Source organism: Canis lupus, chromosome 7, assembly GCF_011100685.1.
Source record: "Canis lupus familiaris isolate Mischka breed German Shepherd chromosome 7, alternate assembly UU_Cfam_GSD_1.0, whole genome shotgun sequence".
Lineage (NCBI taxonomy): Eukaryota > Metazoa > Chordata > Mammalia > Carnivora > Canidae > Canis > Canis lupus.
Window position 1 is genome coordinate 16,111,647 of NC_049228.1, and position 14,235 is coordinate 16,125,881.

Below are 14,235 nucleotides of genomic sequence, written 5' to 3' on the forward strand. Positions count from 1 at the left end.
GCTTCTCCCTCTGCCTGTGTCTCTGCCTCTCTCTCTGTGTCTCTCATGAATAAATAAATAAAATCTTTAAAAAAAATAAAATAAAATTTCTATTTGATACTTCATATTTATTCCAGTGTTTTCATCTATTCTCTTGAACATACTAATTGTAATTTTTATAAAGTCTCTGATAATTTCAATATCTGAATCATTTATGATCATAGTTCTATTTTTTCCTCTTGATTTTCAGTCATTTGTTTTGTCTCCTGGCTTGCCTGGGGACTTTTTTTTTTATTGAATTTGGGCGATTCTATAAAAAAATTATAGAAATTATAGGTCATTCTGTCTTCCTCTTCTGGCAGAAAGAGAAAGCTAGAGCACTTTGGTCCAACGAGGAAGTGAGATGATTCAAGGCTGGTTTTCATTCACCTGAGTTTGTCCTTGCTTTTAGAATGTACCCCTGCAGGAGGTATCAGATGAAAGTCTGGGCTCTGTGCCTTGGTGAACTCCAGGTTTTGTCTCTCCAGTACCATGAGGCTCCTGAATGCTCTACCTAGCTTTTAGCCTAGGCAGCTTAGGAATCAGCAAATGCATCAAAGTGAAAAGTGACACAAAAGCTCCGATGTGAAAAAAAAATTTTTTTAAAAAGCTCTCATGTTTCCCTTTCCCCAGGATATTAGCTGCCTTGCCTCTAATGCTTCAAATAGCTGTCTTGTTTTGACTTTTTTTTTTTTTTTTTTTGCTTCAGATTTTGGAGTTGCTTTTGGCAAGAGAATTGGTTTGCTAAAAGCTACTCTATCATACACAGAAGTCATCTCCAAATGCAAGCTCTGTGAGAAAAGGATCTCACATCTGTCTTATTTATGGCTATTTCCTAGTACCAATAGTGCCTAGTACCAAAACAAAACAAAACACCCTTCAATAAACATTGATGTTAATTAATGTAAGAACTAAGCCCTATATCTGTCCTTGACATCTATATCATTTACAGCCCTCCGTATCTATCCAAGGGAGTCTAGGGTAGGTAGCACAGCACGGGAAGAATGGGGTCTGGATCTCCTTGGCAACCGGACGCCACGCGCGGGCACGGTAGCCGCGGCCCCGCCCCTCCCCCCCGGGGCGCCCGCGGCCCCGAGCTCGCTCCCTGCGCATGCGTACGCGCGCTGGCCCCGCCCCCCTGGCGCAGCCGTCGGAGCCATTTTCTCCGCCGCCTCCGCGCAAGCTGCGGTGCGTTAAGCGGGCGTCTCTGAGGGAGGCCGCGGCCACGGAGGGTTCTGAGAGGGCTGCGTTCTCGGACACCGGAAGGCGGACGCCGGTAGGGTAGAGACGTCTTTGCCACCCGTTGTGGGGCGCGGGGCCCCGCGCTCCTGCAGCCGGGCTTTGTTGCGAAGCGCGGGCGGCGGTGGCGGGTGGGGGAAGGGGCGAGGCGCCCGCTGGGTTCCCGGATTACGGGCTGCATGCGGCTCGCCGCGCCTCCCCCCGCCTCCCCCCGCCTCCCCCCGCCTCCCCCCGCCTCCCCCTGCCTCCGCTGCCCGGGCCCGTGCGGCGGACCCGTTACCCCCGCCCCCCCACACACCCTCGTCCGCGGCCCCGAGCCCCACGTTCTCCCGCGGCCTGCACGCCGTGCTTGCTCTTGGCGGGATCGCGGGGCTGGCGAGGCCGCCGTGACGCCGCACACGCCCGAGGCCCTTCATCCATTCATTTCGGCCACAAAGACCGGGCGCTGTCCTGCGGGTGCGGTGGCGGGGCGGTGAGCACGTGGGGGCGCAGTCCCTCCCTCTTCCGCGGGGAGGTTTCGGCGGTGGGAGGAGGCTCCGGCAACACCAGCGTCTGCAGGCTGCGGTCAGAAGCTTGAGAAAATGGAAGGTCGTCGAGGGAGAAGGCTGGTTTCACCCGGGCGGCCGGGGGGAGAGCGGACTTCCCGAGCGGATGAGGTCGAGGATGCGTCAGCTCCGAGATGCGGGATCAGTTAGCGCTTGAGAGCGGGAGTTGGGGAAGAAACGGCGAGGAGGCCCTGTTACCTAGAGCGTATTTTGAAGGGTGAAGAGAATGGATTTCAGGACGGTCAGCGTGAAAAACGGCGATTTAGATACCTAGATCCAGGGCGTGATTGCAGGAGGCCGGGGGGTGCGGCAGTGGTGGCAGCGGACGGACGGACGGACGGACGGACGGACAGACGCGCAGGGGGTGCAAAGCTGGTTTTGGAGGCGGAATGGCGTGTAGGTCAGGAGCCCGCCTGCCGGGCCTGGAAGTCTGGCTCCTCCCAGCTGAGAGAGCTCTTGTCTTCTCTGGGGCGAAGGATTTGGGGATTTTTGTGGGGTTTTTTTGTTTTGTTTTGTTTTTGTCTCAGTTTATTAAACGGGGAGAATAAGTATTCTCATCTGCATAATTATTGTAAGGGTTTAGGAAAAGTCGTTTACGTGTAGATGATCCCCTAAGGCTTTACTGACTGGTGTGCAAACGGAGAGTCCTCCAAGGGATGGCTGTGGAGGGCATTATTAAGGGAGCGTAGGACTCCCAGCTTGTGACGGGGGTAACTTGGCGGTGCCATTTCAGGAGGTGGAAACACTTGGACTGCGGGGAGGAAGGGTCAGGTGTGGAAAGGAAACGTCTGTTTTTACTGAGATGTCAGGTTAGCGTTTGCACATGAGCGCCGTAGTTGGATGATACTTGATTTTGGAGCTTTGAAAAGACTATTTCAATATATGTTTGGGCACGATCAGCATATAGTTGATAATTGAGTATAGTGGCGTTCGTTGAGACTGCCTAAGGAAGGAATTTGATAGTGTAGTCTTTCATATTTCATGGTACTCCTTCACCCTGAGGTTCTTGTTTTTTGGTTTTGTTTTGTTTTTTGTTTGTTTGTTTGTTTTAGTTGATTATTCAGGGGTGGAATTTACAGATGGACATCGGGAGCTTTCCACCGCTTTTCGGTCAATAGGATTTACCCAGGTTAACCTGTGGCTACAGAATAACCTTATACTAGGGTCCAGTTTCATGACGTTAGATTTAGGTGCTAACAAAATGCACTGAACAGAAGAAGTAATAGGGTTTCTTCTCACACACAAACTATTTTTTTTTTTTTGCATATCTTTTCCAGATTAAGTTTGGTCTTAGATATCTTGCCTTTTTTTTTAATACTTATTATTTATTTTGAGAGAGAGCACGCACGCACATATGTGCAATGAGGAGCAGAGGGAGGGGGAAAGAGAATCTCCAGCAGACTCCTTGTTGAGCTCAGAGCCCACCCAGGGCTCTATCCCAAGACCCTGATTGTGGCCCTAGCCGAAATCAAGAGTCAGAGGCTTAATTGAGCCACCCAGGCATCCTTCATATATCTTGCTTTTGATTTAGATTCAGATTTTTTTTTTAAAGATTTTATTTATTTATTCATGAGAGACACAGAGAGAGAGAGAGAGAGAGGCACAGACACGGGAAGAGGGAGAAGCAGGCTCCAAGCAGGGAACCCGACGTAGGACTCGATCCGCAGGACTCAATCCGGGGACTCCATGATCATGGCCTGGGCCAAACGCAGGTGCTCAACTGCTGAGCCACCCAGGCATCCCTAGATTCAGATTTTAGACTCATAGGCTCCATATCATTTGGTGTATTTATAAACTAGTTTAGAGGGAGAGTGCCAACAAGTATGGTATGGTGCATATCAAGAAAACTTAGTATCCTCAAATTATAATGAATAAAAAGGCCTAAAGGAGAGATTGGGTGCTTAACAGATTAGTATTTTTATTATTTTTTAAGATTTTATTTATTTATTCATAGAGACACAGAGAGAGAGAGAGACAGAGACACAGGCAGAGGGAGAAGCTGGCACCATACAGAGAGCCTGACGTGGGACTGGATCCAGGGTCTCCAGGATCATGCCCTGGGCTGCAGGCGGCGCTAAACTGCTGCGCCACCGGGGCTGCCCCAGATTAGTGTTTTTAGTCTAAGTACTGAATACTTGGTGTATTTGGACTTAGTAGTGTGATACATAACCTACAACTTTGAGGACAGTCTGCTAGGAGACACCTCAGAATGAGAATAAACACTCTGATTTACACACAACATGATAGATGACCGTTTCTTAATCTTGTAGTTTTAATTTATGCCTCCACAGTGGGTGATTTGGAAGTTAAACTTTCTATTGCCTTGTTTCTTCCTTTGTATAGAGGTGATAATAGTATAGTATTTACCATATAATTATCTCCCATTGTTTGAGGGTTAAATGAGTTAAAACACATAAGGTGCCTATTGTAAAAAGGAGGACATTACCTAAAATTTTTTTTAAAGATTCATTCGAGAGAGCACATGCCCATGCACGAGTGGGGGAGGGGCAGAGAGCATCCTCAAGTCGACTCTGTCCATTGCCCAAACAGAGCCTGATGCAGAGCCCAGCCCCAGGACCCTGAGATCATGACCCCAGCTGAAATCCAGAATCACCTGCTCATCTGACTGAGCTATCCAGAGACCTCATAAAATGTTTTTAAGGAAAGGTCAAGGGTACTTGGGTGGTGAAATAGAGACCTTTTACAGGTTCCGTGCTGGCTTGGAACCTGCTTAAAATTATCTCTCTTCCTCTCTCAGAATAAAAAGGGCGATTTAGAATCACTTGTAGTCACTCAAAGGTAACCATTTTGAAGGACATTTCTTTTTCGGTCTTGATTTATGCATATATCCTTTTATATAGTGCAAATTGTGTAGTTTTATATCCTGTCTTTCATATAACATGTTGTAGGCTTTCCAACTATGTCATTAAAATTTTGTCATAGGCAATTTTAATAGCCTGGTAGAATATCCTGTGTTTAATCTAGATTTTCAGTTAACCAGAGATACTGGTCCTTTGCAGTGTTTGCTGTTATAAATAATGTGATGTAACTTTTGTTTTCTTAGGTCTGAAGAAGACACTTGAATCATGGGTGATGTTAAAAATTTTCTGTATGCCTGGTGTGGCAAAAGGAAGATGACCCCATCCTATGAAATTAGAGCAGTGGGGAACAAAAACAGGCAGAAATTCATGTGTGAGGTACTACAGAATACAATTTACATTTATGTGATTTTTGACACTTATTTTGGTGTTAGAACAGTATTTTCTGTTTGGAAAGAGTAATGTGTTGTTTGTTCTTTGTTGTCGCTTGCCTGCTATTCTGTTTCATTATAAATCATTTTCAAGTGAGCGTTACTTTTAAAACAAATCTGAAAGGTGAATTCTGGTTAGAACATGTATCTTCCTCAGCTTCCCCAGTACTGCTGTTTGCAGTTTTACTAATTCCTGTAGAAAGTAGATTCTTGATTGCCTCAAGTTAAGTTGTTTAAATACAGATGACGAGCTTGTTCTTGAGTCTTATGAAATCAGATTTTAATGTGGAACATTCTGTTACAGAAGAGAATATCTGAACCATATAAATTAATATTGTTGTTTTTATATTTATCAGTGGTAAACAATTCAAGCTTTCTTATAAGTTAGCTTGTAAATTCTTTTGGATGTGTTATTTTCAATGTTTTTATAGAGTATATCTTCAAAGTTTGACTATTACCTCTTAATGAACTATTGAATTACATATTTTTTAAATCCCAGAATTAACCTGAGTTAGTCTCTTCTAATACATTTTTTTCCTGACTGTTAAAGGTTCGAGTGGAAGGTTATAATTACATTGGCATGGGCAATTCCACCAATAAAAAAGATGCACAGAGCAATGCTGCCAGAGATTTTGTTAACTATTTGGTTCGGATAAATGAAGTAAAGAGTGAGGAAGTCCCAGCTATTGGGGTAAGTGCTTATGGTCCAGCACTTAAAATATATGTCACAAGGTCATGCCAACCCTATGTATAAAGACACAGGGTGATGATTTTTCAGTGATGTTTTTAAATATATTAATGTATTCTTTGGTGAACCTTAGAATCTTGTTTTCTCAGAGCCTTGGGATGAGTTCCTGAGGATTGGGATATTATTCTCATTATGTACCTGACTTGTGGGGTTGGGAAATTCCTTTATCTGTGTGTCTTATGGTTTTATATATTTCATTCATTCATGAGCTAATTTTCAGTTCTGTATACTTGAAAAGATATACAGAACATAAAAATAAAATATAGAGAACATTATATACACACACACTATAAAAATCAGAAATACCTTAGGACGCAGCGTATACCCCCATTGACAGTTCCTTGTTACAGCAGAGGAAAATTTCTATTTTGTGCAATGGCATATCATTCTTGTGTTTTGATACAAAATGATTACTTCATTTATATTGTGTAAATATGCAACAAAGACTCCCTTCTAGTGTTTTTGATACACTTTATTTTGCATTTAATTAAAAATGAAAATTGAGTTTTCACAAAAATAGAGGAATTCATAACAATATAAGAAGATTCACATTATGATTTAAGTAAATACCTAAGGTAACTTAAAAGATTCAGTTTTTATCAAAACTTTAGGAAAAAAAATCTATATTTTAACAATTTATTTTCACTGTATTCTGACTTATTTATAAAGCTTAATGTGTATGTTTTATTTCCTTCCATTGCTTTGACCCAGAAGTTAAGAGACTCACTCTGTAGTATATTGTACCACTAGATAATTGCAAATGGTTGGCCTATCTGCAAAATGAAGAGATTGGACAAGATGATCTTAGAGATTCTTTCCAGCTATGAAAAGAATGTTGCAAATATCTTCCAAATATTTGGAACATTGGGATTTACTCCATCTGTTATGACCTATTCTGTATCTTTTGGCCTCTTCCTCTCAAAGTGTAGGTCTGCAGGTGACAAATTCTTAATTTTCTTTTATGTGAAAATATTTTTTATTTTATTTTTTGTCTTGCATATTTTCACTGGACATAGAATTCTCTTGTGCCAGTTTCCTTTCTTTCAGCACTTATTTTCTTCCATTGTTATCTGATGAGAAGTCCATTATAATCAAATCATTTCCCCCTCTGTGTAATGTATTTTTTCCCTTGGTTGCATTTATTTTTTTCTTTGGTTTCCAGCAGTTTGACTATGAGGTGACTAGGTGTGGTTTTCTTTGTGCTTACTCCATTTGGAATTTGCTGAGATTCTTGAATCTGTAAATTTATGTCTTTTACCAAACTTGGGGAATCTTTGGCTATTTTTTCAAAAAATTTTTCACTTCATTTTTTTCTCTTCTCTTTTTGGGACTCATATTAAACTTTTGTATATTATCCTAAAGGTCCCTAGGGCTTTTTCTCTTTTTCTTTCTTTCTGTTCTTCAGATTGAATGACTTCTGATATCTTGAAGTTTGCAGAATGTTCTGTCCATTTTGCTGTTGTCAGTCCATCCAGTGAATTTATTTCATATATTATCTTTCTCATTTCCAGAATTATCAGGTGTTTTTTTCTTTTTTTTTTTTAAGAGATTTTAGGGCAGCCCCGGTGGCGCAGTGGTTTGGCGCTGCCTGCAGCCCGGGGCGTGATCCTGGAGACCCAGGATCAGGTCCCACGTCGGGCTCCCTGCATGGAGCCTGCTTCTCCCTCTGCCTGTGTCTCTGCCTCTCTCTCTCTGTGTTGCTTATGAATAAATAAATAAAATTTTAAAAAAAGAGAGATTTTATTTCTCTGGTGGCATTTCTTACCATTTCATTCATTATAAGCATGTGTTCATAATATGAATGTGAGTTCTCTTTATGTCATTGTGCATAGTTACAGTAGCTGCTTTAAAATTCTTGACTACTAAATCTGACATCTGGGTCATCTCAGGTTGAGTTCTGTGGATTGTATTTTCTCTTGAGATTTGTTCACCTTTTTCTCTGTATGTCAAGTAATTTTGGATTGTATTTGGGTGTTACGATAATTATGTTGTAAAGACCCTAAATAATGTTATATTTCTCAAAAGATTATTGATCTTGTTGTACTGTTAAGCAATTTGGACTCCTACTACAAACACTATCTTTGGGTAATAGCTCAAATCTCACTTCAGTTTTCTGATGCTTGGTAGGCAACTTGAAGTTTGTCTTGTACATGTGTTGTTCAGGGGTTATCCAGGGATTTGGGCAGAGTTTTTGGTTTTGTTTTGTTTTTTTTTTTGGTATATTTTTTTTATTGGAGTTCGATTTGCCAACATATAGTGTAACACCCAGTGCTCATCCTGTCAAGTGCCCCCCTCAGTGTTAGGCAGAGTTTAAAAACATAATTTGAGGTTCTTCCTTCTTTCCCTTCCAGGATTGCCTCCTTATATTCTAGCAGCATTTGTTTCCCAAGCTCATATTCTCTGTTCAGGCCAGAAAGACTGGGTTTTCTTTTGAAGTTTTAACTGCTTAACATGGTCTTCTTCAGGCTAACAGCCCTAATAGACCTGTACAGCCTTTTCTATTCCTTGCTTTCTCATTTCAAGACACCTTCAGAATCTTCCAGCTTTTGTTCATAGGCCTGCATATAGCTTGGGGGTCTTTTGAGCAGGTGTTTTTGTATTTCCCCTAGATTTCATGTTATTTGCGAGGTCAGTATGCATTTGCCATTTCCCCCCTCATTCCTCTGTTCCAGCTACACTGGCTTTCTTGCCATTTCTCAATATGCCAACACCTTTCTATCTCAAGACTTTTGTATATAAGTATCCTTCCTATCTTGAGTGCTCTTCACAGCAATCCTTGTCAAAGTTAACTACTGTTAACCTGGTATTTCTTATCTCCTTTCTTTGTTTCATTTTTCTTAGTAGCACTTCTTCTAACACAGTGCTTGTCGGCTGGAGGTGATTTCGTCTCCCAGGGATGTTTGGTAATGTGTGGAGTCATTTTTGTTTTTACAACCTGGAGGGGGTGACAGGGATACTGACCCAAAATAGTTGGAGGCTAGGGATGCTACTAAACATCCTGCAATGCACAAGGTAGCCTCCTACAACAAAGAATTGTCCAGCCCAAAATGTCAGTTGTAAAAAACCCTCTTCTAACTTCATTTTCCCCCCAGACTTTCATAAAGAATAAAAGTTCATAAGAGCAAGTTTCTTTTCTTTCTTTCTTTTTTTTTTTTTTTTTTTTTTAAGATTTTATTTATCAGAGAGTGAGCCTGCACACAAGCATGGGGCAAGGGAGAGGGAGAGAAGCAAGCTCCCTACTCAGCAGGGAGGGCCAATCCCAGGATCCTGAGATCTAGACCTGAGCCAAAAGGAGATGCTTAACCGACTGAACCATGAGGTGCTCCTAGCTACCATCTTTATCTCACCTCTTCATCCCTGCCAAATCCTTGTTCATGTCACTTACTTGCCCTTTTAATTCCACAAATTGCTTTTGCTGGAAGTAACCTGTTTCTGAATGCAAAGGATACTTTATAATTTTTTTATTGTGGAAACTTCAAATGTGTGCAGAAGTAGGAATAATAGTATGAATGCATGTTTTCATAATCCAGTTGCAATATTTTACAATATGACCAGTCATGATTCATCTCTAGTCTTTCTCTGCTTTCTTCAGATTATTTTGAAGCATATTCTAGGCATCCTATCAGTCATCTATTGTTACTTCAATTAGTATCTTGTAAAGATAATCCATTTTAAAAACAGTTCCATTAACAAATCTAAAAAATTTTAGTAATTGTTTCTTAATGTCCTCAAATACCCAGTTAGTATTCAAATTTTCCTGTTTCACAAATCCAATTTTTACATTTTGTTTAAATCATGTTCCAAATGATGTCTGTATTTATATAGCAAGTGATTAATGTCTCATTTAATCACTACATTCTCTTACCCTCTTTCTCTTTTTTCTCTGTAATTTGTTGAAAAAAAGCACATCATTTATTCTTTAGTTTTCCAGAATTTGGAATTTTCAAATTACAATCCTGTGGTATCATAAAATTTTGCTCTGCCTCTCTGTTTCCCATGTTTGGTAGTTAGATCTAGAGACTTGATTAGATTAAAATTTGAATAGGGTAGAGGGGCAAGAACAAGGAAATACCAAAGGTGATGTTCTATTCTATCAGGAGAAGGCAGACATGTAGTAATGTGATATTAGCAGTGGTCGATGATCACTGTGTAGATTTATTTCATTAGCAGTGTCCTTTGATTTTGAGCTAAGAATACTTTTATTTATTTTTATTTTTAAAAAATTTACTTAAATTTGCCAACATGTAGTGTAACACCCAGTGCTCACCCCATTGAGTGCCCTCCTTAGTGCCTGTCACCCAGTCAAGTCAACCCATCTTCCCTTCCACAACCCTTGGTTTATTTTTCAGAGTTAGGAGTCTTTCATGGTTTGTTAGAATACTTTTACAACAAGAAACCTCTTTTATCAATAATTTAGTCACCCTGAGTTAGAGTTCAAACAGGGAAAGTGAGATGTTTGATTCTTTTCATTGTATTTAGCAGTTTTCTCTAAATATCTGTCATCCATCTACTCTAACAAGTCATTTAAATCCAGTGTTTCCTTACTGATTTTTGTCTGGATGATTACCCATTGGATGGATTTGGGGTATAAAGTTCCTACTGTTACCTGTTTCTCATATTTGCATTTTATATATTTTGGTGCTCCTGTGTTAGTTGCCTAAATATTTACAAATGCTGTATCCTTTTGTCTGATTGACCCCCTTTATCATTAGGAAATGCCCTTCTTTGTGTCTTATTACACTTTATTTCAAAGTCTATGGTCTGGTTACTACCCCAGACAAATGGAAATGTTCATTTCCACTGCATGGAATATCTGTCCTTTCACTTCATTCTGTGTGTACTTCCATCTAAAGTGTGAATCTTGGATCACTTCTGGCCTCTCTCTGGCTGCTATCTTGCATCCCCACATGTGTGTACCTAATCTTGGCTGGTTCCACCCAAGACCCCCTGAATGCCAACCCTGTTTCCTCATATTGTCCCATTTCCGCTCCAACAAGATGGAAGAAACTGTCATGAACCAGGAGAAACTTGCCAAACTGCAAGCACACATGCACATTGGTGGGAAGAAACTGCTTACCAAAAGAAGGTAATTCACAGAACAGCTACAGCAGATGATAGAAAACTTAAGTTCTCTTTAAAGAAGTTAGAGACAAACAATATCTCTGGTATTGAAAAAGTGAGCGTGTTCACAAACCAGGAAGCAGTGATCCACTTTAACAACCCTAAATTTCAGGCACTCTGGCGGCAAACACTTTCACCATTACGGGCCATGCTGAGACAAAGCAGCTGACAGAACCGCTACCCAGTATCTTAAACCAACTTGGTGGAGACAGTCTGACTCCTTTAAGAGGACTGACTGAAGCTCTGTCCCAACCATCTGTGGATGGAAAAGCACCACCTGCAGGATACCTGGGTGGCTCAGTGATTGTCTTTGGCTCCAGTTGTGATCCTGGGGTTCTGTGTCAAGTCCCAATTCACACACCCCACCTGGATCTCTCTCTGCCACTCTCATAAATAAATAAATCTTAAAAAAAGGAAAAGCCCCACTTGCTATCAGAGAGGATGATGAAGTTCCAGATCTTACGGGAATTTTGATGAAGCTCCATGAATGAAGCAAACTGAATTGAGTTAACTTCTGAAGATGATAAAACTTGAGGTTACTGGGAACTATTATTTTATATTATGACTGCTTTTTAAAATTTTGTTCATGGATCTGATAAAATCTAGATTTTTAATATTTTTAAGCCCAAGCTCCTAGGATGACACTACAGCTCTTTTCAGTTTTTGCTTATACATAATTCATTCTTTGCAGCTAATTAAGCTGAAGAAGCCTGGGAATAAAGTTTGAAGCAAAGTTAATCAAGTTCTTTGCCTCCTAAAAAATAAAATAAACTGTATTTCTTGTAGGCAGCCTATAGATGGTTCATGTTTTTTTTTTTATCCATTCAGCCACTCTTTTTTGATTGGAGAATTTAATCTATTTACATTTAAAGTAATTATTGATAGGTATGTGCTTATTGCAATTCTGTTAATGGTTTTCTATGTTTATCTAGTTTCTGTTTTCTTTTGCTCTCTGTGGTTTGAGGATTTCTTTAATGGTATGCCCATATTCTTTGTATTTTTAAGTCAGTAACTTAAGTTCTAAAGCTCAACATTTTTACTCCCCTCACCACCATGTTTTATTTTTTATATACTATTTTACATTTTTTTATTTTGTGTATCCTTTATTACAATTATAGTTGTTTACTATATTTTTTAATGTTTATATTAGCTTTATAAGTAATTAATTCACTACTTTTACTATATAAACTTTTCCGTTGAGATTTATTCCTTCATGTTTCTTGTTCCATAGCTTAAAGAAGTCGTTCCCCCCCCCCCTTTTTTTTTAAACAAAATTCTGTTTATTTGAGAAAGAGAGCACAGCAGGGGATACAGCAGCAGGAGAGGGAGAAGCAGGCCCACCGCTAAGCAGAGAGCCTGATGCAGAGCTACATCCCAGGACTTTGGGATGGTGACCCTTAACTGACCCTTAACCCTTAAGCCTGGGCGGCTTAGCTGGTTAAGCATCTGAGCCATCAGGGGCCCCAAGAAGTCCTTTTAATATTTCTTGTAAGACGAGTTTAGTGGTGATGAACTCTTCTAGCATTTGCTTGCCTGGAAACTTATTTCTCCAGTTCTGAATGATGACTTTGCCAGTAACTTATTCTTGGTTGGAATTTTTTTTTTTTTTTAAGATTTCATTTATTCATAAGAGAGAGAGAGGGGCAGAGGGAGAAGCAGGCTCCATGCAGGGTGAGAGAGAGAGAGAGAGAGAGACGCAGGCTTCATTGCAGGGAGCCTGACGTGGGACTCGATCCCAGGTCTCCAGGATCACACCCTGGGCTGAAAGCGGCGCTAAACCGCTGAGCCACCCGGGCTCCCTTGGTTGGAATTTTTTTTCAGCACTTTGGATATATCCTGTTACTCCCTTCTATCCCATGGAGTTTCTGCTGAAAAATCTACTCATTGGTTGGTTGGGGTTCCCTTGTGTGTAATGAGATATTTCTCCTGTGCTGCTTTTTAGTCTCTCCTGTCTTTACCTTTTGACATTTTAATTATAATGTCTTTTTGGTTTTCCTTGGATTCATCTTACTCATAACCCTCCAGGCTTCCTGGATTTGGTTGTCTTTTTTCCTTCCCTAGTTTAGGAGAGTTTCCAGCAAATTATTTCTTCACATAAGATTTCTACCCCTTTCTCTCTCCTCCTAGAAGCCCAGTGATAGGAACATTAGTCCATTTGATGTTTTCCTGTATGTCCCTTAAACTGTCTTTACATTTTTTCACATTTTTTTTACCCTGTTCTGATTGTTATGTTCCACTACCTTGGCTTTGAGGTAACTAATCCTTTCTTCTTTTCCATCTGGCTGTTTAACCCTCTAATGTATTTTTTCAGTTCAATTATTGTATTTTTCAGCTCTGCAACTTCTCTAATTAGCACTTTCATGTATTTTCCATCTCTTTATTCATACGTTCTCCCCAGTTTGGTGAGCATCTTTATGACCATTATTTTAACGTCTTTATCATAAACTTTGTAGTTCCATTTCATTAAGGTTTTATTTGGTTCTTTGATTTAGAACACATTCCTGTTTAATTTTGCCTGACTTTATTGGTTTCTATACAGTAGATGAAACAACTACTTCTCCCAAGTCTTGAAGAAGAGGCCTCACGTAGGAGATGAACTTTTTCATTCAGCCCTGCCCCAGCTCTTCATTGTTTCTTAAACCTCTTTGCTTGTCCAAGCAGATCTATTATATTTTTAATAGCTCCTAGTAGTTGAGGATATGCTAAGACAACTCAATATCCCAAAGGGTAAGATCTCAGCACCTAGATTCAGGTAGATTAGAAGCCTGACCCTCAGGTGGCAGCTTTTAAAAGTTGTAAATATATTTAGTTCTGAGGTGCCAAAAGCTGCTGGCTACCAGAGACAGTTAATCTAGAGGTGTTCCCTGGGCAGCAGTTGCAGATATCTGGGTTCTAAATGACTGTATAATCTCCTTTTGGGGAGATATCAACAAGCTGAAACAAGGCAGAAGGAGAGCACTAAGATGGCATCCATTGTATACGTTCCTTCAGAGCAGCTCCATAGGTAATGTGTGTCAAACCTGAAGCCTGCCTCTGTCTGAAGATTTAGGACAAATGAAGTTACCTCCTTCACAGAAAGATTGGAGATGTGCCTCAGTCCACTTAGTGCACAATGCTCCGGGGATAGTAGTCTGCCAAGAACTGTTGCTCCAAGTGACAAAGCCCCATGGAACCCAAGAATGCAAGCCCCTCTGGCCACCAGAGCCAGATGATTGAGGGGCATCCCTGGGTATTAGCTGCAAAATCCAGATACACGTAAAGCTTTCCTTCAGGAGACACTGGCACTCTGGAACACAGTAGAAGGAGGTAGTGCC

The 14,235-nt window shown here is 40.7% G+C and overlaps 1 protein-coding gene across 1 annotated transcript in view; it reads left to right on the plus strand.

The window, feature by feature from the left end:
* The first annotated feature begins 1,151 nt into the window (after window positions 1-1,151).
* Window positions 1,152-14,235, plus strand: part of DHX9 (DExH-box helicase 9) — a 58,953-nt gene continuing 45,869 nt past the window's right edge. Inside the window, exons 1-3 of the mRNA XM_038542247.1 lie at window positions 1,152-1,294; window positions 4,867-4,999; window positions 5,603-5,743. Of these exons, the coding sequence (XP_038398175.1) occupies window positions 4,889-4,999; window positions 5,603-5,743 (252 nt within the window). The 5' untranslated portion in view covers window positions 1,152-1,294; window positions 4,867-4,888. The remainder of the gene's footprint in view (window positions 1,295-4,866; window positions 5,000-5,602; window positions 5,744-14,235) is intronic.